The 26,200-nt window shown below is 39.4% G+C and overlaps 1 protein-coding gene across 2 annotated transcripts in view; it reads left to right on the plus strand.

Annotated features, from left to right (window-relative positions):
- Positions 1–26,200, plus strand: part of DDAH1 (dimethylarginine dimethylaminohydrolase 1) — a 131,106-nt gene that overhangs the window by 89,594 nt on the left and 15,312 nt on the right. For both annotated transcript variants that reach the window (XM_087448247.1, XM_004431563.3), the window contains exons 2-4: positions 2,415–2,514; positions 8,557–8,630; positions 9,453–9,572. In XM_087448247.1, coding sequence (XP_087304373.1) covers positions 2,421–2,514; positions 8,557–8,630; positions 9,453–9,572 — 288 coding nt within the window. In that variant the 5' untranslated portion in view covers positions 2,415–2,420. The remainder of the gene's footprint in view (positions 1–2,414; positions 2,515–8,556; positions 8,631–9,452; positions 9,573–26,200) is intronic.

The following is a 26,200-nucleotide window of genomic DNA, read 5'->3' on the forward strand; positions in this document are numbered from 1 at the left end:
CCCATTCAACTCAGCCTTTGGAATTAATACTGTTTGTTCTGACGGTTTCTCTCCACCCTGAGTAATGCTAAGTTCCACTGTGCAAGGTTAGTGAAAGGTGGGTGTGTTGTTTGGGGTTTTTTTTTTCCCTCTTGGAAGTTAATTAAGTCAACATTAACCATGGCTATGTAACTGCAGAATGGGCAGTCTCTTGAAGGCTCATGGTTTGGATCTTTTCCTGCAAAAATTCCACTTTATAGTTATATTTAGTGTTCTGACTGCCTGAATAGCTGGCTTGCTGTGGGTCCGTGTGTCAGGGCAATGCCGGGCCCTGTTTGCAGCTGAGTTTGTCTGCTTCATGGAACCCTTGTGCCAAGAGCATGCAGTTCTCAATGGACAGTCTCCGGATTCAGCCTCTCTTGTTTCTTCTCCAGAAACTTCCCTGTGGTTAACGTTGCAATTTGATGCTGTATGGTACTGCAAATCTCAAAACTGTTTACTTGAGTTTTAAAATATTTTAAACTTGTCTATACCCTTAACTCTGAAAGTAATATAGTATCATCAATGTTTGTGGTATCCTATCCTGATGACTTTGTTTATATAGATGTCACTGAACATTTTTTAAAAAGTACTGCCCTTGCACAAAAGCCAGGTTTTTCGTGTCAGTGCAGCTGTTTTAACTTTTAAGAAACCACAAGCATTTTATCCTCTAAAACTTTAATTTGAAAGACATAGGACTTTTAAAGAAGTGCAATGTTTCTGAAACTGGCATATATATTAGTCTCCCTACTTCTGTTCTCTTTAAACTCTTAAGAGTTGAATAAGGTTCCTGAGTTGAGATATTGCATATAAACTTTTCAGACCAAAGTACATGTTATTACTGAATTCGTAGTAATCTTTGAAATGTTAAATTATAATAGAAGCAGTAGCATTTGTAATAGAAACAAAAGGTAACAGTAGCTCAGTTCCCATGCTCTCTCTCTAAACTCAGTGAATTTTCCATGGACACAGAAGCAGACGCCAGGAGGAAACAGTTGTGCATTTTCACTGTAGCCCAATAAGTCACGGTAAATGTTGTTTTGCTTCCTTTTTATGCTATAGCAACAATTCCACTTCCCATTACATAGAAAAACCTATTCTGCTATTAAAAGAGGTCACTAGATGCATTTATTACAACATTAAGACTATTTCGTCCATGGAAATAATTTTTTATTATTCTGAGTCACTCTGGTTCATGGAACTTTTACATGAGTTCCAGGACAAGGATGAGATGATGTATTTATTTTATTTTGTGTCCTCTCTAATTTTTTTTGACTGCATGAATGTCAGGTTTGTTGTCAACCTATTTCTGTATTTTTATTACTTTAGAAGTTACTCGGCTATATTTTTGTCTCCTAAACTCTTCATTGACAATTCACCCTGTGTACTGGGCATGCTGTATTTTGGCAGAACTACCTGCTTTTCCCAGTGTCATGTGATCTCTTGTTTTTCCCTCAGCCCCTATTCATGTCTTCTCCGTGTGTGTCTTTATCATGTTAAAGATTACACAGACCTTCAGAAATATTTAAATTGTTCTGTTGAGCTACTAGAGGGACTTGGATTAAATTGTAAACTTTAAAGGGCGTTTGTTATGCCTTAATTTTTTTTCTTGTATTAAAGTAAACCTCACTGGAAGTATTCCATAGGTCAGCCTAGAATCTCTCTGAGCTTCGGACTCTACCCTGGAATCATAGAAAGTCCCTGAAATTCATTTTCAAATATTTTTGGCTTTGATTACAATTATTGTATTTGTTAATCACCTCTAGGGACCTAGGTTAACTTTAAATAACAGTTCAGATTTACAGAGAAGCTTTAGATGTTCTGACATTTTAGAAAATGTTTGAATAGAAGGCAATGACTGTCCTGTGGGCTAAGATTTCAAGTTACTGATTATTTTTATTGCTATTCCTTCCGCATATTACTCTGTGTGCGTACAATTCTGACTGACTGACTGACTTAAGGTTTAAAATTAAGTCCTGTACTTTCTGGCAAGGGTAAGAGGATTGGGTGTTCTGCCTTCCCACCTTTCTTGACTCACGTGCCCTAGCTAGTCACCTTTCCAACAGTGTCCTAACTAGTCAGCCTTCAATAGTGTCTTAACTAGTCAGCCTCCAGCAGTGTCCTAATTAGTTAGCCTTCCAACAGGAAAAGGGACTATAATACTGACTTGAGCTTAGATCAGAAGGGGACAAAATGGACAATTTCTAATAGGTAATTTCTTCTCTTGGAAATGATCATGGCTAATCCAAACCATACTATGTATATTTATATATTCACAAGGGTGTGCGTGTATGTGTGTACATGGGAGCATGATTCAGTCTTCAGAAGTTTTAGATGATTGGTTTTCCTGTTACAAAATGGTAGGATATTAATCTGAATCATTTTATTTTCAACAGGTTGACATGGTGAAAGAAGCGTTAGAAAAACTTCAGCTCAATATAGTAGAGATGAAAGATGAAAATGCAACCTTAGATGGTGGAGATGTCCTATTCACAGGTATAATTATATTTACTTTTTTCTATCCAAAAATATTTTTAACACTTGGCTTACATTCACTTGTTTAATTACAGTGTTTTTTTTTTTTAATTACCAAAGTAAAAAATGCTAAGTGCAGGGAATTTGGAAAATACAGAAAAGCACAAAAGAGAAAAAAACAAAAATGACCTTTCATTCAAAGATAATCGTTTCAATATTTGGGTGTATGTCCTTTTGTATATGTGTATTTGCATATTTTTACAAGAATGTTATCAGTATATACATGTCATTTTGTAGGTTGTGTCTACTATCTTCCTCTGAGTTTATAGGTTGCATGGTTTTGCATTGTGTGACAGTATACCTGGTCTGTATTTAAAGATTCTGAATTCAAGATGTGTCATTTACAAATAATTTTCTTCCCAGATGGCAAGATGAATTTAAATAATTTCAGTGCAAATTGACTAGGCTTAATGCCAGATGAATAACAGCAGAACTCAACAAAATATAAACAGCTAATATTATTATTGATCTAACTGGAATCAGTTTTTACAATGGGTATGTTATAACTACCAAAGAAATGATATTTTAGCATTTAACCTTTTCAACTCTTTATGATCATATTATTATTGTTTCATAAAGTCATGTGCTAAAATCTGGATCCCCAGATTTATTCTAGTTATACTGATAAGCGCGACAAGCAATAGTAATTTTTAATTTATAGTGAGAGATTATTTTCCCTTAAATGTCAGAGAATAAATACCTGTTTCACAGATGTAGCCCTAACAGCAGAGGCTGGTCGCCAGGTGTTTGGGAATGTAGCCCCAAATGGCCCACTGAAAGCACGAAGCTTCTTGGAAGTCTAACATTTTAGCTGATGTGAATTTTATGTTGAATCCTGTGTATATAGACAAAATACAGTCTTAATTTTAGTATAAAAATGTTTTGTATTACTTATATTTTGATATAATTAATGTTCTTGGAGGAGGAGGAGTATTTGTCCTGTGACGTTTGAATAGTTCCTTGCTCAGTGTCACATACCTATGGGTGGGGCCGTTGTGTTGCCGAGCTCCAGGGGGCGCCCTTCTTATCATAGGTTGTGTGCATAGTATCCCCTGGAGTTGTGCACTGTACAACCTGTGCTACCACTGACATAGGCAGTGGCCTGCCTCTGAGGTTGGTGTGCATACGCATTGAGCCATAAGAACACAGAACAAGGAGTCAGGAAGGCCTACGCTGCATTTTCAGCTCCGGTTATGACCAAGCAGACTCAGGCATTCTCTGAATCTGCCTAGTAAGTTCCCCTTAGAATATTCTTTGTGTCTCCCATTGATGGCACTTTCATTCTTTTTAGCAACACAGAACAACAGCCTGTTTCTCTTATAAAATAGGCTTTTGTGAAAAGCTAGATGTGTAAATCACACTTCCTTACAATAAAACTCTTTTTTACCAGAACATAACCATATAATAAATAACTTGTTCTAAGCAGGTACTGATAATATTTGAAGTATGGTTTAAAACAAGCTGTGTTCACAGCCATGTAGTTATCTTAACAGCTGAGCTGAAAAGATTCCCTAAAATCTTTTCAGTTCATGGTACTACCTATACTAGGAATTTCTTCCTTTGATCAAAGGTCTTTGCCTAGCATCTGAAGCCTAATGTTTTTGCCCCAGCTTCTAATTAGGTACTAAGCATCGAGGCTTGCCTTTGACACTAACTGTAAACCTTTTTTTGTAGTATTCAATACTTACATTAATGTCTTAAAAGTTATTTTATTCGAAACTGAGATGGCATTGGGATATTAAGAGCTTTATCTTCTTGGCACCTCATTCACACCCAATGTCTGGTCCTGCCTTTTATTTCCTACTTCTCAATTTGTTTTTTTTATTTTGGTAAAATGTATATCACATAAAATCTGCCATTTTAACCATTTTAAATGTACAGTTCAAGTGGCATTAATTACATACACAATATACTATTACCACCACCACTCAATTTTTGGATTAAGCTGAGCTGGGTAAGAAACAAAATCTGTAAAGCCTTCCATGTGTTCCCTGTCCTCTTCCTTCTGTAATTCAGAGCTTCATTAATAATTCATCAGGAAACGGACAGAACGAAAGCAGCTTTCCAACTCTGGTTCCGCTGGGAAATCTGTCAGTCAGGCGAGCAGCTACTAGCAGCAATTGTTTCAATCCTATTTCTCTTAAATAGACAACATCAACTTACATCTACTTTTATTTATTTATTTTCATGAACTATGGAGCATATAAAAAAGAGTTATAAAATGTTTATGTACAATTAAAGACCAATTATAAAAGGAGCACCTGGGCCCACCACCTGGCTTCAGAAATAGCACATTGCCAGGACCCCAGAAGCCCCAGGTGGTCCTCCAGTCCCAACCTCTCCCTCCTCCCAGCCTGAGGTAACCACTGCACTGAATTTTGTGTTAATCACTGCCTTGTCTTTCTTTGAGTTTTACCTCAATATGTATATTCCTAAATTATATTTTGTTTAGTTTTGCTGGTTTTATAGCTTTATTTGATGGCGGTCCTGCTGTATGAACTCTGGTGTGATTTTTCTGCTTTTGATCTAATTGGATGCGTGCAGCTGTAGCTCACTCGTTTTCACTGCTGTGTGGTATATCCTGGTAAGAATATACCACGATATATTTACTCATTTTACTGCTCATGTGTATTTGAGTGTTTTCCAGTTTTTGTCGATTACTTTCAGGGCTGCTGTGTACATTCTTGTGTATGTCTCCTGGGGACATGTATAAGATTTCCTCTATAGTAAACACCTAGAAATGGAATTTCAGGTGATAGAGTAAACTTTTTTGCTTCAATGAGATGATTATATGATTTTCTTTTTTAACCTGTTCATGTGATTAATTACGTTAATTGATTTTCTGATATTTGGCCAGTCTTGCATCCCTGGGGTGAAATCAAACTTGCTCATGATATGTTCTCTTTTTAAGACAGTTTAGATCTTTAATACAGATTTAGTTTGCTAATATTTTGTTTAAGACTTCTATTTCTGTGGCCTGTAATTTTTCTTTCTTTTTATCCTCGTCTGGCTTTGGTAAAAGAGTTATGTTAACCTCATAAAATGTATTAGGGAATATTTCCTATTCTTCTATTCACTAAAATCAGTAGTATTTGAATTGTAAATTCCTTGAACTTTGGTAGACCTTAGCTATAAACAGGCCCTGTGGGCCTGGCACTTTCTTTGTGGGGAGACTTTAGACTAATTTCATTTCTGTAATGATTTTATGACTATTTAGGTTTTTCTGAGTCAGCTTTGATGAGTTCTGTTTTCTAAGATTTTTTCTATTTTATGTAAGTTTTCCAAATGTTGGGTATAAAATTATTCATATCTTCTCAGTATCAGTTTTAAGCTTCCCAGCAGCTGTAGCCATGTCCTCTTTTCATGCATAATGTTTATTTGTACCTTCTCTTTTTTTCCTGCCAAGTATCTGTCAATTTTGTGAATCTTTGCAAAGAACCAGCTTTTGTCTTTGTTAAACCCTCTCTCTTGTACGTTTCCTTTCCTCTTTCTGTTTCTATCTTTATTTCTTTCCTTCAACTTTCTTTGTTTTTATTCTGTTCTTTTTTTCTTACGTTTTGAGTTGGAATTTTATCTCTTTGATTTTGAACCTTTCGTCTTCTTCATGTAAGCGTTTAAAGCTATAGAAGTTTCCCTCCAACTGCTTTAGGCTGAATCCTCCGTGTTTTAATATGAATATTTTTGTTATTGTTAGTTCTAAATGTTTTCTGATTTCCATTATGATTTATTCTTTGACTCATTAGCGGATAATGGAGTTTTTTAAAAAAACATATTGGTCATTATTGTAAGTGGCTGGGACACCAACTCATTACTCTGATAATTGGCATGTGAGGGAAAGACTCAAGCATTTAGCCTGTCTTTCCTTTATAAATTCTGTTTCAAGTAGACCAAATACTTGACTGAGGAAAGTTTTTCTTTTTAGAATTCTAGCCAATAAATGTAGATTCCTAATAAAATAATGGAACTGTGCAATGGTCATCAAAGGATGTTCAAACGATTATGTGAAAGCTTAATGGGGAACTTTATAACGGAGGAATCAGGCTGATACCACCTGAACACGCAATCATTCTAGTATCACTCAAAATGTGACAGTCAGTCATGTCCCTCATGATGTGATGCCATAGAAGTAAAGCCCCATCTCTGCGTTGGTCCTATCAAAAAAAAAAAAATTGGACAAGAATCTAATTAAGCATCTACATGAAACTATCCATTTTCTGAAAATACAAAGAATAAAGGAACAATTTAATGTTCGATGATACACAAGGATGCAATCAGCCAAATCCAGAATGTAGGATAGTCACTAGGACAAATGACCTGGTTTCTCCTATAAAAGAATGAGGTGAGGAAGGAAAAGAAAAAGAGGGTGAATTGGTATAGAAGAAAATGACAAAAGAGAAAATAAGAACCAGAAAATTTTTTTAATATTTCAATTCCAGCACTTTAGTTGTTTTTATCAGAAAAGCCATCTATGGGATATGGTTCATCATACTGCCAGAAATAGAAGTCCAACTTACTTTTTAAAAGTTTGCTTTTCTTGTACTTTCCTATCTCACTTTAGTCTTTTGAAATGGAAATAGTGTGCAAGCCCCATTATAAATTTGTTAAAATTTGCTTAATCCATTAAATGTCTTTCTTAAAAATTGTGCATAAATCTAATTTATACATTTATTTTTATCTTAAAATAATTAAAGAAATTTGATGTTTTTTTAATCGCAGCTGACTTTTTTAATAGAGTGATATTTTTGTCAAGTAAAAGACCTTTCCCTTACTTAAGTTTTAATTTGTATGTGGTGAGTTTTCTTAAAGGACAACACCATCATATCATTACCAAAACACTGTCAATGTGCCACAAAAGATTCCTCTGTCTGCCAACAGCATAAGCCATTGGAATTTATCATAACATCATTTGACCTATGTCATTTACCCCTTTTATAAGGACGTCATGAAGATTAAAGTTAACATTTGTAAAGTCTGTGAAGCAATTCCTTCTACGTGGCCACTCTTCTTATACTTTACACTAATGTGCTGGGGCAAAATATACTGATTTCTCTTTGAATATTTTTTCCACATTTCGTGTAGAATTCTTTTCCAAAGAATTAAGGGAAGATAGGAATCCCCATATTTATGTATTGCCTAACTCTATCCACTATAATTGTTTGTTTGCCTACAAGTAGGAGACCATTTTTATTTAGTATTTTGCCTTCTGAGAAGAAAAATTATAGAATTTCAGAAAAGCCAAATAAGTAGAAAGTTCCGTCCTCCTAAACTTTAGTACTTTGTAGATAGGCATTTTTGAAGTTTTGATTTGAAATAAAGGGATGCATAGTTTTAAAGATACCTCTTAGAGGTCAGACCTAAAGACCCATCAGCACTAAATTCACTTTTCTCAGATGGTTTCTTCAGCCCTTACATCAGCATTGGAAGAAAAGGAATCCGACTTCATCAAGAGTGTCTAGTATTGTTCTTTTAGGGGGAAAAAAAGGAAGCACTGCTAACTTGTCATTGCTATTATTTAATTTCTGATTACAGATTATTAATGTGTTTAATTATATTATTTCCTAAATAAAAACTTTATTCTCTTATTGTGGTAAAATATACATAACATAAAACTTACCATTTAACCATTTTAAGCGTACAGTTCAGAGGCGTTAACTACATTCATGTTGTTGTGCAACCATCACCACATCCATCTGCAGCACTTTTTCACCTTCCCAAACTGAAACTTCATACCCCTTAAACACTGACTCCCCACCTCCCCCTCTCTCCAGCCCCTGGCAACCACCATTCTACTTTCCGCCTCTATGAATTTGAAAAAGTTTATCTCTAAGGGCAGTAGTTTGAAATCATATTTGTGTAAGGAGGGTAGGGATCAGAGGACAAGTAGAACTGCCCTCTGTGGTAGGAAAGAACTGTGTGAGGCTTTAAGGTCGTTATTTATAGATAAAAAATAGTGCGCCGTCACTGGTGCCACCCACTCACTATGTTCCATGACATTTATTATAGGCAGAGAATTTTTTGTGGGCCTTTCCAAAAGGACAAATCAACGAGGTGCTGAAATCTTGGCTGATACTTTTAAGGTAGGTAAAGAGTAATTTATGCCTGGCACAGAGTAATTACTTAATAAATATTCATAGATCCATTGCATCAATATGTCATGAATAATGGTATTTATGTGTCATCAGCTTTGCAAAATAATTCCTAATATTTGTATGTTTGCTAAACGTTTTAGAAGCTATCAAATTCAAATTTCTCAATAAACAGGCTTCATTGGGCTACCAGAGCAGCAACAGACAAAGTTACCATGGATATCTTCAGTTTTCTCCCAGTGTATAATCATACAACCACCTGGCAGATGTTGCTGGCACAATTGATGACTTAAAAAAAAAACCTGGAGACCCAACGGATTCTAACATGAAATGTGGAGTTTTCAGATTGGAATCAAGGATCCGCTGTACTTGGGTGCCTACTAAGTGCTGGAAGCTGTGCTGGGTATTGCACACACATCCTCTCAAGGTCCCTTTACTCTATTGATCATTAATAGATTGACTCACCAAACTGCTCAGGAAGGGAGGTAATCCCCAAGAAGCTCTGTTCCCCATGAAGACATGAGGCTCTAGTTTGCACAGGATATTCAGACACATCCTTCCAGAGTAGCCCACTCCATAGATCAACCAGGGAAGCTGTTGACACAGTCACACATCTGGAAGGAGGCTCTGCCCCTTTTTCATAGAAGCAGTCTTCGTTCAACTGGCAATACCAAAACCTGTGGGTCCCAGCTTTTCTTCCAGATATTTAGAGCTCCTGGCAGTTCCAGAGGAGCAGGCATGTTTCAGACAGGTTTAAATAGGTTTTAGAATTATTCTACAATGCCAAACTGCTTGTTTCTGTTACATGCATAGGATTATGCAGTCTCCACTGTCCCGGTGGCTGATGCGTTGCATTTGAAGAGTTTCTGCAGCATGGCTGGGCCTAACCTAATCGCAATTGGATCCAGTGAATCAGCACAGAAGGCCCTCAAGGTAAATACAAAACTGTGCTCCTTCTAAATGCAATAGGCAATGCCTGCCACATGGTTTTTCTAATTCTGTCTACTAGGTGGGCAGCAAGCAGGAGTGGCAGGGAGAGAACAGACTGGTACTTGAGCTTTCTCTGATGTACACTGTGGTGACCTCACATTCATTAGGAACCTGGAACACTTAAGTATGGGAAGAACTCTTCACTGGTAAACCATTCTTACTCACACACCAGGTTTCCTAGAAAGGCCATGATTCAGAATAATAAACATGACACTTATCACAGTTATTTCCTCTGGGGAAAAGGAAGACCGGCCACCAGAAGAGTTCCTTGTAATGTTTTATCTCTTAAATTGAGTAGTTGGTATACAAGGGGTCATTATATTATTCTTATCGTTTTGTATGCCTGAACTATTTCATAATAATCTTTTAGAAAGCTATGATTCAGAAGTACCTAAAAATCTTAACTTCTTCATTTGCATTTGGAATACTTAAATTTTAGGATAGGAACTTTTCTCATTTCACAGATGAGAATAGGAAAGCCCAGAAAAATTATGACTTGCCCAGGTCACACAGCTAGATCAAGAGTGGAAGTCATTGATAATGAAGAATACCTTCCATTGTCACAGTGCTTTCCAGTTCAAAGACACTTTCCTTCTCTGTAACTAAGAACCCTGTGAGATGATCTGGATGCTCCATAAGGGCAAAGACCATGTCTGTTTTGCTCACCATTGAGTTCCTTTGTGCTTGGCCGATAATGGACCCTTAATTAATATCTGGTGAATGGATGAATAAATAAATGTGAGAGGTGGTATTATCTCCATTTTGCAGATGAGAACTAGATCAAGTGACTCACCCCGGGTCACGAGGCTAATACTAAATGGTGGGCTGGGACTACTGCCCCTTCCTCTCAGGTGGTCCTGCACAGCAACATAGATGACTTACTAAAGGACCAAAGATAGAAACTCCTCTTGGGCAAAGAGAGGAAATCTGTGTGCCCCAAGGTGCCCAATTTATTTTTTTGCCCTTTCAGGTCTTTACTCTTCTACTTCAATGCTAGACTTGATGTAGTTTGTCTGGGAAGCAATCATTGCCTCCCAGTTGCTGAATTTCCCTTCTGCATTATTGGCAACTTCTTCAGCCAGCTCACCTGGCCTTTCTGTCTTCTTTTCTCAAACTGTATCTTTGATTGCATTTCTAGGACTTTTAACAATTGTTATAGAACAATCTGCCTCAGAATTTGAATTTGGTGGCTTTTTCTATGTTTCCTTTAGAGAATGTCTTTTGTTCTGCTCTTTCTAGAAGGCTAAGTCAACTTTCTACATATAAAAAAAATGGTGTCTTGGGGCAAGCCCAGTGGCATAGTGGTTGGTTTTGCGCACTCTTCTTCAGCGGCCTGGGGTTCGCAGGTTTGGTATCCCAGGCGCGGACCTACGCACCACTTCTCAAGTCATGCTGTGACAGGTGTCCCACATACAAAGTGGAGGAAGATGGGCACAGATGTTAGCTCAGGGCCAATCTTCCTCAGCAAAAAGAGGAGGATTGACAACAGATGTTAGCTCAGGGTTAATCTTCCTCACCAAAAAAAAAAAAAAAATGATGTCTTTAAAGAAAGGATGTGATAAATGGTATCACTCAGAGGATCTAGGAAGATTATTTTTCTCCTTAGGGACTGACTGTAGTGTCTATCCATGGCAGCTGGGTTAGTCTACCCGTGTCTGAAATTGATTACAAGAGAAAGAGAGGGCTGAAGCTGTCCTATACTGTGCCTTTGTGTGAATTAGCAGAAAGTACTTCCTCTGGATAGACAAATGAGAAAAAGTAGCTCTATCTGCCATTCTGGGTAGACTAGGTCCCTGACTCAAATAGCTTGGTCCCTAACACAATAGGTCACTAACTCAAATAGGTTCCTAACTCAGACAGTCTGGAGAAACTAACGCATAACAAACTAAGAGATAATACAATATGGTTAACTAGCATTACGTTGTAGGAAATAGCCCTAACTGCTACTCAGAGAGGAGGAAGCTCCTTTAGGGCTAGATATTCAGAGAAAGCTTCATGGAGAAAAATGTGGCTAGATGTGGGTCTTAAAGTGTTTGGCAGAGTGGGATTCAGTGAGAGAGTGTTCCAAGTAAGGACATGGTATAAGCAAAGACTGAATGAAGTACATACATGTGATGTGAGCAAACTAGTCCAACTAATAAAGAGTTTTCTTGTGGCCTCCTCGAGATACAGCTGGGTGGGACAGGTGAAGTCAGTAGAGGTAGAGACTTAAAAGTGAGGAGGAGGATGAGTTTATCTCCATAAAGCAGGAATCTGGGTACCAACAGGACTTTGAGCAGAAGGGTCTGTATTGCTTCAGAGATGTTGGACCATCATTCCTTTTGCAAAAAAATAAAATTGAAGAGGGAAGAAAGGAGGATCACTGATGACCTGGAAAAAGAAAGCCAAGCCCCAAGTCCCATTGTTGCCTTGGTAACTCACTCCCCTTTCTCCATTCATCCTTCCCTTCCCATTGTCAAGTTCTCTAAGGCCACATCTTTTAAGGGCATCCTATGAGGACTTTGTAGTCCTCCTTCCTGTAGAGTTCATTTGAGTTAGTGTTAATAATGATGTTCCCTGTATACTTGAAACCTTCTGTGTTAGAAGCTATAAATAATCCTCACTGACTAGAAAGATTTTCTTTGGAGAATGTATTTTCCATCAGCAAATGTGCTTCCTAAACCATTGGCCTGTGGAGTTGGCAAATGCCCACCTGCCATGTTCCTAGCATCAAAAAGGTCCTCTTACCTTGCAGTGAAAGCAGGAGGACAAACTGAACTGAAGAATAATGAGATCTCCATGAGGGCATTGTTCTCAGGTTGGAACTAGGTGGGTCGGTGAAATTCAGATTTAGTGGACTGAACTGCTTATTTATTTGAGAACAGTTTTGGCTCCTGTATTAAAACAATCAATAAAATTGATAGTGGATTAAGTCCTACTACTAATTTAGAGCTATAAATACTGATAGAGAGAGGCAGGAAGACAAACAGATAGAGACAAATACATCATTTGCAAGTAATGAAAGCATATCAGTTTTATTGTTTCCCTTTCACAGGTGAATATGCTGAGATCTGGTGATAAAGCATTTTGAACAGGGTCTCCATGGTTTCAGAATCAGATTTCCTCGGCCCTGATTCTCCTCTCCCCAGTTGCCCACCCTATTCCATACTCATTCTGTTTCTATTGGAAAGGCTTCCCTAATTATCTTGTCATGGATTTGTTCTAGCTGAGCTTCGTCTTTCTCCTCCCCTCTCTCCACCTATCCCCCTCTCTCCACCTATCCCCCTCTTCCCATTTTTTGCTGATCCAGGATCTGACCTGTCTCAGGGAAGATGTGAGTTTGGTCCCAGATATCTGTTTTTGCCTTGCAAATCTTGATGTCTCAGTCTTGCCTCTGTAGAGAAGCCCCTGGCCACTTGGGCGTCTCTTTGAAGGGCATGGCATTTAAACGGAGGAAAATTGTGCCTTCCTGTGCCTCACACTGAAAGCTTGATTACTTCCCACATCTGTCACTGCTTGCTGAGTACTTGCTTCCTTCACAGTCTGAAAACCACTTCTTATATATTCATGCAGAGCTCAGAGCCCAAGAATTTCTGGGTAGTCTTATTGCATTTGAAACACTTTGTAATGGGTTGCAATCTACTCTTGGTTAATGAAGTGGGTTCCTATGGAGATAGTCATCATACCTGTCTGGGTTGTAGTAGACTTAATGGTGTGCGTATTGTGTATTTAAATGAAATCATCCATCTAGGAAGACTTTAGCAACTCTCTGTTAAACAAAGCCCAGAACACATTTAATACAGAGTACATTTAATACACATTTAACACAGAGTATATTTAATATAGGGAAGGAAGAAAGGAAGACATATTATTACTGCATTTTACCGTTGATATGGCTAGGGTTCTGCAGGTTAGGTTGATTTGAACAAATTCCTAAAGATATTTAGCATCAAATCATATCCTAGAAATACTTCTTTAGAGCAACCTGCCCTTTCTATAGTTTTTCTCCCACACTTTCCATCATGCCCTTCATGCCCCTGGGGAAATACTACCTTCATCCTGCCCTCTGGCTATAAAAGAAAATAGTGTAAGATTAATTCATTCATACACAGGCAGGAGACCTACTAATGCTCTTGCAGAAGGAATGTTTGCCTTCTCGAAGAAGATAAGAACTCCACTTGCTGCACAGCTGGATCTGCTGCTCCCAAACATAATTTGAGCAAAAGAAGCCAATCTCCAAAGAATACATATTCTATTATTCATTTGTGTGGTGATGGGTTGTAATTAGTATTTTGGTGGTGAACATGATGTAATCTATGCAGAAATAGAAGTACAATGATGTACACCTGAAATTTTTACAATGTTATAAACCAATGTTACTGCAATAAACAAAAAATAAATGTTAAAAAAAATAATAAGAAAAAATAAAGTTAAACAGGAGACAAAACTACTCTATGCTCTTAGCATTCAAAATAGTGGTTACTTTAAGAAAGGAGGGAGTCGTGGTCCAGAGGGCCACTTTGTATGTTATACTTTAATTTTGAAAATTTAGTAAAAAATGCATATATTCTATTGCTGAAAGTGGGCTATGATTAGCTTACAGAAATCATTCTTCAATAGCTAAGTCTAACTCTCAAACCTGTGCTTTAACTTCTACATGATGCCTGTCTTTTCCACAGACTAGCCTGTATTTTTATTTTTTTAACTAAGAAAAAAAAAAGACTGACACTTTTTACCCCTTGACCAACATCTCCCCATTTCCCATCCCCCCCAGCTCTTGTACACCTTAAATATATACAATTTTTGTGTGCGTGTGTGAGGAAGATCAGCCCTGAGCTAACATCCGTGCTAATCCTCCTCTTTTTGCTGAGGAAGACCAGCTCTGAGCTAACATCTATTGCCAATCCTCCTCCTTTTTTTCCCCAAAGCCCCAGTAGATAGTTGTATGTCATAGTTGCACATCCTTCTAGTTGCTGTATGTGTGACGCGGCCTCATCACGGCCGGAGAAGCGGTGTGTCAGTGCGTGCTCAGGATCCCAACCTGGGCCGCCAGTAGCGGAGCGCGCGCACTTAACCACTAAGCCACGGGGCTGGCCCTAAATATATACAATTTTTAATAGTTAATTATACCTCAATAAAGTTGGTGGGGGAAACAAGATATGGTATAGAGTATATTTCTACTGCATCTTGCCCGTTCTTTTTCTAGATCCATTCCAAAATTGACTTCCTTTCCAGGAACTTGGATTAATTACATGCTCTCTGTCACAGGAGGACAGATTGTAATTCCTGCCCTCAGGAGGGACTTGCAGTAATGATTTTTCAATCTCCTTGGTAGCATTCAGTCCTCCAGTCAACTGGGAGGAAAAAAGGAAAGGAAGGAAGGGAGGAAGGGAGAGAGGAAGGTATGAAGGGAGGAAGGATGGATGGATGAAGGGAGGGAAGGAAGGGGAGAAGGAAGTGGAGGGAGTGACACTTAGCTAAAATTTTCCTGAAACTAATCAGGGGAGGAAGCTGCTGACCACCTGGAGCTCCAGGGGCTGCGGTACTGACAAGTTGGGGGGCTGTGCCACCTGCTGGCCAGGCAGCAAGAGGAGCAGTCTCGCCTTCCTACCCCATGCAGGAGACCAGTTATTCTCTCCTTTTGGCATCTGCGGTTTTGTTTAGTGGCCTTTCTTTCATTAATAAGAGGTTAAGGGGCACATATTTATGGTGACAGATAAAAACCAGACTATTGGTGGTGAACACGATGCAGTCTATATAGAAACTGATATATAATAATGTACACCTGAAATTTACACAATGTTATAAGCCAGTATGACCTCAATAAAATAATTGTTTAAAAATTCTATTCTTTTGTATTACAATGAATTATTATTTTAAAATACTTTTAATAGAAGTACTAAAAGGATGTAGTAAGAAAAGAATTAGGAGATCACCACTCCATTTTTTGTCTCTTTGTCATGTAAATGGAACTGAAATATAGTAAATGAAATTCCAGTAGACTTGTAATTTTAAATTAAAATGCTCACAATGCATCTTGATGGAAGTGTCTTTTAGGTTTCTTATCTACTTCCGGAAATAACTAACTACATTTGTAAGATTCCTTGAATGAGGACATAGGCTACTTTGCAGCTAATTTGAGTTGCACAGCACACAGTGTGTTTTTCTTTTGAATGACTAACTATATAATAGAGGTCACTCAGACCGTATTTCCCCTCCTTTTGACTCAGCTTCAGCATTAATTTTATGTCCAAAAATGTCCATGTTATTTTATAGATGGTCATATAAAAAATGAAGATGGAAAAAACTCTTAATGTGTTTGGATTTTGTGTATTTTTTTATTGCCTGGAATTTCCTTTAATGACAACTGGAACAGGAGTAACAAAAACCAAAAGACAGAATGAGAGCTAACTAGTATCAACAGAGTGATTGAAGTGGACAATAAAGACTTTGTGTTTTTAGTTGTTGTCACAGGGAATTATAGTGTGTAGCCACAAGATTTCCCACTTTGGGCTGTATGTATGAAAAGCAGACTGACAATCCCATTGTAGGTTTAATTTAGTCTTATTATCTGGTCATCTGTTCCAGTTGTATTCACCAGATCCACAACAATGATTTTTTTTCTTTAATCTACCATGCCTGAATTAAGAAATTAACACAAAACCAAATAGCCTCTGAGTTTGTAACGACTGTTTATGCTCTTTTTCCTAGCAGCAGTTGCCTTATCTGACAATATTCCCAGAGCTGCGTGCCAACAAGGCTGGGGTGGCCAAAATAAAATGCTTTGGCATGATAGGGCCATAAATAACCCGAAGATGTGAGACCAAAACAGCCATGCTGAGTTTCAGCACTAGTCCCAAGGCAGGAAGAAGGCAAAATTGGCCAAGTAGGAGAAAGGGAATAATAATGTTTGGTTTTTTTTTCTCTCACTTTCAAGAAAATGTCAGAGGGAAAAAATGGAATAAATACTTAAAGTGCTAGTCATTCTGTCCGTTAAATGACGGGACATCAAAAACTATTCAACAGATTCTATGGGATATTTTAGGGAGAATTCAAGCATCTGTTGGATGGGTGAGCAGATGTCCTTTTAAGGGGCCTTTCACTCCAAGACTCTTGCTTACAAAAGAAAAAGCCTCTAAGAGATCTTACATCAGTGGTTCCTAAGAGAGGTGTGGTTTAAAAATCACCTGAGAAACTTGTTGAAAACACACTGCCCTGGGCCTGTCTCAGAAAATTCTGATGTTCTGGGTCTGGAACTGAGTGCAGGCATCCTCATTTTTTAAAAGCTCCACAGGTAATTCTGGTGCACAAAGTCGAGAGCCATTGCCTTCCAGGATTCTTGCTACTTCCAACAGAACCTGACTTAGAATCCTGAATAATGTGCACTTGAAGAAGCCAACCACTATGTAATATAGGTACAAAATAATATTATTCCAAGTACCAGTAAAGGTAGAGACAGTATCCACATTAAAGCCATAGAAAGAGAAAAACTCCTTACCTTTTTGCTGCCTAGAGCTCAACATTGTATAAACTTAAAATATAATACCTAACTGAGTAATAACTCGGATGCCAACGTTCAACCCATTTAGCCTGCTAAAATTCCTTATTAAAATATTCCGAGTTACCAAGAATGGCTAATGTTATCGTTTTCTGAGAACAGGAAATTTGCATTTGACTCGTGTTTCCATATCCCCTCCCCCAGCACACGCAGAGAAAAATCTCACAACAGGACCTCATTTTGATGTGTAAAAAGATATTAGAGAACTTACTTTTAAAAATAATCATATGTTGATTCTACTAAATAAGCGTAGTTGTCTAGAAGGCCAAAGTGGCTATGAGGGCAAAGCAGAGGACTTAGAATCCAAAATCATGATTGTCATTCTGGCTCTGCGTCCGGCTCTCCCTGTGTGACCCCTGTCTCCTGTACTCAGTCTCATCCTGAAAAAAACCAAGTTGAACCAGCCTCAGTAGGAAATGAGAGCTTCATTCTTTCCCATTGGAAATTTCATGATGTACAGTCAAGGTGAAGTTCTGTGTCTTGAACACGAGGGTGTGCAGGCGCTTGGCAAAATGTAGCAACCATTTAATTATAAAGCACCAGCAAGAAGGATAGTTCCTAAGTGGGTTCACTGTAGACTCTTGACCACTGTGACATCGTCCTTACAGTGGCTGTAAGTGATGAAAGACTTGTGCTTAGCTGAGCATCCTCATGCTGTTTGGGAATAGAAAACCACTCCAACCTAGTTCCATCTTTCTTTGAGGAGGCTTCAATTACATATATAACTATTAAATTGCATATCTAACAAATAATATCATTTTCTAATTCATACATAAAAATCTCATAGGAAAAAAAGATAAGGTTTCCAAAGCCTTTTATTACTGTCTCTTCTGCAAAAAGATTTTTTAAAAGGCACTTGAGGGCCAGCCCGGTGGCATAGTGGTTAAGTTCGCACACTCCGCTTCTGGTGGCCTGGGGTTTGCAGGTTTGGATCCTGGGCGCAGACCTGTGCACCGCTCATCAAGCCACGCTGTGGCAGGCGTCCCACATAAAGTAGAGGAAGATGGGCACCGGTGTTAGCCCAGGGCCAATCTTCCTCAGCAAAAAAGAGCAGGATTGGCAACAGGCATTAGCTCAGGGCTAATCTTCCTCACACAAAAAAAATAAAAAGGCAATTGAAAAGAGATCACAGCTGAGCTTGAACCTTGGGCTTCTTGAACATCACACAGCAATAATATTTATTGAGCAGCAACTATATGACAGATACTGTCTCAAGCACAGGGGACACTGAGATGAATGAGAAAGAGTCTGTTCTCAAGGCCCCTCCAGCTTAACTGGAGAAACAGGACAGGACGTTACAGGACGTTACAAGATAAATACTGTCACAGTGTAACACAAGGTAAATGCCCAATAAACTGTACAGGGTCCTAGGAGAGATGATGGGAGTTCTGAGGAGGGAGTGATGGCAGGAGGCAGAGTCTGAGTGGACTGGAATGAACAGGAACCCATAGACCAGCACAGAGGACGAGTGGTCATTACAGACAGGACAACTGGGGGAATATCTATTCTATAATGAAAAGACAGTGGCTAGAATAAGGGGTGTGGGCAGGGAAGGAAAGAGAGTTAAGATCCAACATGTGAGTTAGGGCTGGTCCAAAGGCCGAGGAATTGGGGTTTTCTTATCAGCAGGCTGTGGGGAGCCACTCCGAGTTTTTTAGCAGAGGTGTAAAAGCGGAAGGTGATATTTCAGAAAGCTCTTTCTGGCATTATTCCTGTAAAGATTTAACAGGAAGAAAAATTAGGAGCAATAAAACAAGTTAGATACCATCACGCAGCCAGGATATAAAGCACAGGAGGGTCTGGACCAGGAAAGTAGCCGTGAAGTTGGAAAAGGCCGTGCAGAAGGTGAGGTCCACTTAGAGAAGTAACACAACATTGTGACTGATGGACCTGAAGGGGCAAGGGAGAAAAAAGGAGCAGATCAACACTTGACAGGTATTTACAGAACTGCTGTTGTGTACCAGGCACTGTACTAGGCCCTGAGGGACAAGGATGAACAAAATGGCTTCAGAAATGACTACCAGATGGGGTGCCATTGGTAGAATTTTGGGAAAAGAGTTCAAATGCTCCTTGACACCATGAACTCAGCTCTCCCCAACCAAGCAGGAACAAACCATAGAACACTGGTGAGCAAAAGTGTGTTGCTGACCTAGATTCACATTTTGGGCACTGAGCTATACTCAGACACGTCCAACTGACAGCAGCGTTGGTAGACATCTGATGTCTAAGCTTGTAAGACACTAACAGGGTTGGCTCCCATTTCAGTTTCCATTGGCAGCAGTCAGCGGCTCATCCGAATTTGGAGTGTCTGTCCTTTGCCCTTTTCCATTTATTTTTTATTATCTTTATCTATTCACTCTCAAGGCACATCAAAAAAAAAATCACTTTAACGTTTGCGTGCCCTCCATCTCCAGCAGTGTCCTATTGTTTCTTGGCTGAATTGAGTTGGCAAAAGACTGCAAAAATTCCCAGGATGATTTCTGCCTCATGGGCTGAAATTGTACATCACAGCATGACCTATGGGACACTCGTGGCCATGCCAACACCTGTACCCTTGATATGAAGGGATTAGGAAATGTGTCAGTTGAGCTGCAGGGAGGCTGGTTGCGTTTTGGGTTACTATTTCTCCATGGAAATCACATGTATTAAATGCCTTTGTGTTGATGAGTATCCTATTGCTTGGCTGAAAGTTAAAAAAGCATATGGTAAAATGTAAACACTAAATCAGAAGTGACATTTTAACCATGAATTATTCTCCAGCCTGTAGGGAGAACACTGCACTACCTCATACAATACTGGAATTTGGACCATCCTTAGAAATAATGACATGCAAGAGAAACAAAGTAGAAGTAAATTTGCCACCACCTTTTGCAAAACCATTCCACTAGTATTACCCTGCTCTGAATAATCACTTACTATTTTCTCTTTGTTTACATCTTTCAAAATGTCATCTTAGTCCAGCAATCTTTGAGAATATTTCTAAATCTGTTTTTCATTTATGGTCATGGATGCTGCAGTTGGGGCCTGGTGTTACTCAAACACTATCTGTCTACAGATGTAAAAGGCAGCTTTGGAAATAGGTTACAGCCATCTCCTTTTATCTGTTTCTGAAGTGGGACCTAGTTCGAAGCTGTGACCACATATCCAGAGGTGACTCATGGTACAGAGTTTCAAAAAAAAAACCAATTAGACAGCCAGCCCTGATGGTCTAGTGGTTAAAATTCCGTGCTGTCCACCTCGGCAGCCCAGGTTCATTTCCCGGTCGCAGAACCACACCACCCGTCTGTCCATTGCCATGCTTTAGCAATAGCTCACGTAGAAGAACTTACAACTAGAATATACAACCATGCACTGGGGCTTTGGGGAAAAGAAAAAAATAACATTGGCAACAGATGTTAGCTCAGGGCGAATCCTTCCCTGCAAAAAAAAAACGATGATTTAAAAAAAAAAAACAATTAGAAGCTAGCTGAAAGGTGTTGAATCTCTTATATTTTGTGCACATTTTCTAGTCATTCATTTCTTTTTCCATCCACACGCTGGCAAATGATAAGAGCTAAACACAGGTTAGCTACTAGTTAGTAGTTGCAGTTATCAATAGCAGTAATAATACATTTTAGATGTGAAGATCATGTTAATTTAATTTGAAAAGTTAAGTTAGTGGTTTTCAAACTTTAGTGTACCCATGAATCACATGGAGTGCACGTTTGAAATGCAGAGCACATTCCTGGGGTTCAGCATGAGAAATTCTGATTCAGCAGAACTGGGCTGGAGCCCAGGAACCATTGCATGACTGAGATGCAGGTAATCCATAGGCCACACCGGGAGAAACTCTGGCTCTGTCTGGAATTCACCAGACATCAGTTCCTACATTAGCATCTGAGGGCATGGGGAGAAAATTCATTCCAAAAGTAAATTGCTATGTCCTTGAACAGAAAATGCCACCTAATAGCACTCAAAATAATATCATATTGAGTAAAATAACTGGCACTTCAGAGAAATAGCTCTCATGTGAAAGAAAACCTTGCAGAACTCCACTAGATTATTGAAATACAAATGCTTATGAAGCGCTAACTTTTCTCTAAAATGCTGTGTCTGTTTACGGGGAAGTGCTTACAGAATATAAGTTATTTATCATGTGTTCCATCTAGTGCCATTCTCTCTGTTGATGACATTTGCATATTAAAATACAATGTATCTGCAGTGAATGCTTATTGCTCCAATTCTCGTTAAGCACATAGGCCCTCAGACTTGCATAAGCAAGTCTGTGTTCCTTCCCAGCTCTGAAGTCCTGTGGCTTGAAAACCAACATGATACTTAAATTCTCCAAGTAGGAATAGTGGAAGGAGGAGGGAAACCCAGATCTCTATTTGGGTAAGAAGTTTGGTGCCATCCCTGAGCTTGTTAGGGAGGAGTTGAGAGGGGCCTCTGGAGAGCACCCATTGCTGATTCAAGTCGGAGATTCAGTGAGCAGTATTGATTGCACAGGATATGGCCCAGAGCCGGTCAGCAGCAATTCTTTGCTCTTTACTGAAGGTTGAGCTCTGAGTGAATGTGTCTTATAGGAAATTGCATCAGGAGATTTTCAGAGTTGCTGAAATGCACTGCTAAAAGATCATTCATTCATTCAACATTCAACAAATACGCATTGAGCGCCCACCACACGCCAAGCAGTACTGCAGAGCACTGCACAAGAGCTAGTGATGTGACTGTGCCTCTCCAGAAGCTTTAAAATCATCTGTCCTTCTGGGATGACTTGGATACCTTGACTCAATTGAATTCAAATAGTATGTCAATCACCAAAGGGGCAGAGGTCAAAATATGTATAGTGGGGATGTAAAAAAAATATTACTCTCTGAATCAATTGATGACAGTCAACTAGTTGCGTTCTCCAACTTCCATTCCACTCTTCCTTCTTATTAATTGAACCTTGAGTTTGAAATGAGCACATTGCCACTTGGAATAAAGTCCACATTTCTCAGCTTCCTTTGAACTAGGTATAACAATGAGACTAAATATTGCCCAATGAGATGAAAGTAGAAGTTCTGGGTAGGCAATCCAAGATTTGAAAGAGAGGAGTTATGCCCTTCACCCCTTCTTGAATCTTGCTGCTTGAAAAGAGGATGTGATGGTTGGAGCACCAACAGCTATTTTATACCATGAGGACAGCCAAATTTAGTCCTAATTGATAAAGGCTGTTTGTCTTCACTACCTGTTAAGAGAAAACCCAATTCAAGTTGATGGAAAGAATGAAAGAGATTCGTTGGTGCATATAGTTCTGAAGCAACACAGACTTTAGAGTAGGTTTGATGGGTCTGCTCAATGATGCCATCAAAGAACAAAATTCTTTTGTCTCTCTTCTCACCTTCCATGGATGAGCTTCGTCGTAAAGCTGACTCCTATTCAGGGAAGCACAGTGACTGCCAGCAGCTTCTGGCTACATGCTTCCCCACACACCTTTAGGGAGGGGGACATCAGTCCTCTCAGAAAAGTAAGGAAGCTTCTTTTGGATCTTGTCCATTCTTATTACTTTGAATGGGTCATCTGCCCATCCCTGAATCACTAACTGTAACAGGGGGTGATTTACCCTGGACTGCAGTTCCCTGCCTGCATCCAGCCATGCTGGGGCTCCGCAGCAACCTCACAGGGGCACTATGGCACATTTTAAACTTTCAAAAAGAGCACAGATAGGCCTGTCAGATATCACACACTATCCTACTATTAAGTTGTTGGGACCTAACTACTTAATAAGCAAAAGTGTTAGATTTCGGGGGTTTTGGGGGTTTTGTTTTTTGTTTGTTTTGGTTTGGGTTTGGTTTTTTTTACCTAGAGGAACCATGAAAACATTACTGAGACACTACAGGTACTGTGAACCAAGAAAGGAACCTCTGGCTAGAGCCTCAGTCCTGGAGTCAGGGGTAGAAATAGCTTCCCCCAGATGATGTGGGCTGCACAAGGAGGTTTGGATATACACATGAAAATTGGGGTAGTTACTAAGAAAGGGAGGAATAGATATGGGAGAAGCAACCAGTGTCCACTAGACTCTTGGTAGAACTGAACCCTGAATTCCTCTTAGGGAAAGAATTGTCTTTGATTAGAAAAATACAAGTCCTTTGGGGTGAAAGGTGAGACTCTTGAAGGCTTGGGGTCAGCAGGAGACAATAAAGCAAAAGAGAAAGAAAAATGTCCTTCATGAGAAGCAACAGGAGTGTGGAGATAGGGAAACAGGAGAGAAAAGGGGGTGAGGAGAGGCCTGAACCACAAAGCAGAGCTGGCAGGTCTCTGAAGAACGCCAGTGTTTAGTATTCTATTTTAAGTGTTCGTTTTACTGCAATACTCTAACGTGTCAAACTTGGGAAAAGTCTATTATCCTAGGCGGATAGGGGTTTTTTGAGGCAATCAAAGAAAGACTGAGGTCCCTACTTATGTTGACCTGGTTTAAAAGAGGGGTAGCTCCTATAGCATAATTGTGTCTCCAAATGGATCTAATTCAGTGGAAACTGGGGCCAGAGATAACGTGAGAATATAAGCTGCCTCCTTTCCCACTCCCACCCTCTATCACCAAAATTGGGAGAAATGATGGAGAGGTCACAGAATAGAGGTTCTCAATCCTGTATACATATTAGAGTCACCTAGGGGAACGTTTATTTTTTTTTTTTTTTAAGGATTTTATTTATTTTATTTTTTCCCCCCAAAGCCCCAGTAGATAGTTGTATGTCATAGCTGCACATCCTTCTAGTTGCTGTATGTGGGACTCGGCCTCAGGATGGACGGAGAAGTGGTGCCTCGATGCGCACCCGGGATCCGAACCCGGGCCACCAGCATCGCAGCGCGCGCACTTAACCACCAAGCCACAGGGCCGGCCCTAGGGGAACGTTTAAAAAGAAATACTATTGTTTGCTCCACTTCAGACCAAGTAAATAAAAAATCTCTGTGGTTGGAGCCTAGAAATCTGTGTTTTTTAAAAAGTTCTCTAGAAGCTGTAGCCAGGGTTGAGAACCACTGGCCTAGGACATTCCACAAATCAAGGAGTAGAGGTGCAAGACAATCTTATTTAGATCTTGAGGAGAAAAGAGATCCCTCAACTTAGAGTGGAGGAGGGGGCTGGGGAGAAGTTGACATTGTTCCTCCTTACTTTCTTTCCACCAAACCAAGACCAATAGAAAAGGCCTGGACTGAGTCATGAGACCTAGCTTTGCAGTTCACTACCGTTGTGTGATTTTAAGTAAATCACTTAATTTTTCATCTCTCTGAGCCTCTGTAAAAGAGAAGTAGGCTTCATAATTTCCAAATTCTTGCCCAGTTTAACTTATGATTTTTAGTTTTCTGTAAAATGACATCACTTTCTTAGGTGCTCGGAGTACCTTATCAACATTCACTGTCTGACACTAACAAAGGTCGTATCCGGAAGGAAACCAAGATTTCTCCTCCCCATTTCAGAAATGTAAAACTTGAAATACAGAGAGCCCAGGTAACTCCCCACACAAGAGTAGGCAAGGTGGGGATGGCTGCTTTCTTCCTAGCTGTGGTTTGCAGTCATTTACAGGAGATTTCAGTTTCTTATAAAAGATATGTGGGGTCAACAGCTGTTTTCTTAAACACCAATCCATTTCTTATCAGGGATCTTATTAATTCAGAGGAAGAATAGAAGAGTAAATGATATACTTATTTGGAAATTTGATTTCTTTCTCTTTCTTTTTATGGTTTTTCCTCCTGTTTCCCATAAGTATCTGGTCTTCCCCTAAAATATGAATGGATCTGATGGCTTTCTCCTAAAAACAGTGGTTCTCAACCAGAGGCTACTTTGCCCCCCAGAGGATATTTGGCAGTGTCTGGAGATATCTTTGTCACTATATGGGGGATGGGGGAGTGGATGCTACTGGCATGTAGAAAATAGAGTCCAGGGAGGCTGCTAAACATCCTACAATGCACAGGATAGCCCCCACAGCAAAGAATTACCTAGCCCAAAATGTCAATAGTGCTGAGGTTAAAAAACCTCGTCCTAGGGGCCGGCCTGGTGGCACAAGCGGTGAAGTGCACGTGCTCCGCTTCAGCGGCCCGGGGTTCGCGGGTTTGGATCACCGGCGCACACTGACACACCGCTTGTCACACCGTGCTGTGGCAGCATCCCATATAAAGTAGAGGAAGATGGGCACGGATGTTAGCCCAGGGCCAATCTTCCTCAGCAAAAAAGAGGAGGATCAGCACTGGATGTTAGCTCAGGGCTGATCTTCCTCACAAAAAAAAAAAACCTCATCCTAAAATATGAATGAGATTTGTCAACCCTATTTCACAGAATTTCGGTTTCTGAGCATATCACAGTTAAGGTGCTTATCTCCAATGCATTTAGGGACAGCAGTGACTCCTGGACATCAAGTAGCCCATGGCAGCAAGAGTGTTTTTCAGTAGCAGAGAATTAAATAGCTACATACAGTCCCAATGTTTATTATATTTTGTGCAACATTATTTTCAGGCATTGGAACTCCTTAGTATACATGGGCTAAAATGCAGTCAATGTGAAACAATCACAGACATTGAGTAACAAGACCACATGTAATTGCCTTCGTGGGTGCAAAGCCCCCAGAGGCCTTCGTTACCAGCCTTTGAGAGAAGTGGAGTTTGGGGCCTCTGAACTGGGATGTTCAGGCTTCTTCACTGACAAATTCTGGGATGGGGGGATGTAAACAGGTTTTGTTTTGAGTGTGTAAAACAAGATCTGAAGGACCCATATCAAACTTTTTACAGTAGTTACCCACAGGGAAGGGGGGAAGAGAAAAGAGAAAGATGGGATAGAAGGAGGAAAAAGAGGACTTCAACTTTTTTTTAATCCCCTTTATTGAAACATAATTTCCATACAATAAAATTTACAAGCTTTAAAAGTTCAATTCAGTGAATTTTGACAAATGTATGCAGTTGTAAGTCCAATAGAACTTTAACTTTTCATATTTGAATCTTTTACAAGAAGCTTGTGTTTGTAATTTTGTTTATAATTTGTATTTTTGTTTATAATTTAAAAACATGTTTTTTAGAAGAACTG

Source organism: Ceratotherium simum, chromosome 2 (assembly GCF_057802395.1).
Source record: "Ceratotherium simum simum isolate JZ-2026a chromosome 2, ASM5780239v1, whole genome shotgun sequence".
NCBI classification, from domain to species: domain Eukaryota; kingdom Metazoa; phylum Chordata; class Mammalia; order Perissodactyla; family Rhinocerotidae; genus Ceratotherium; species Ceratotherium simum.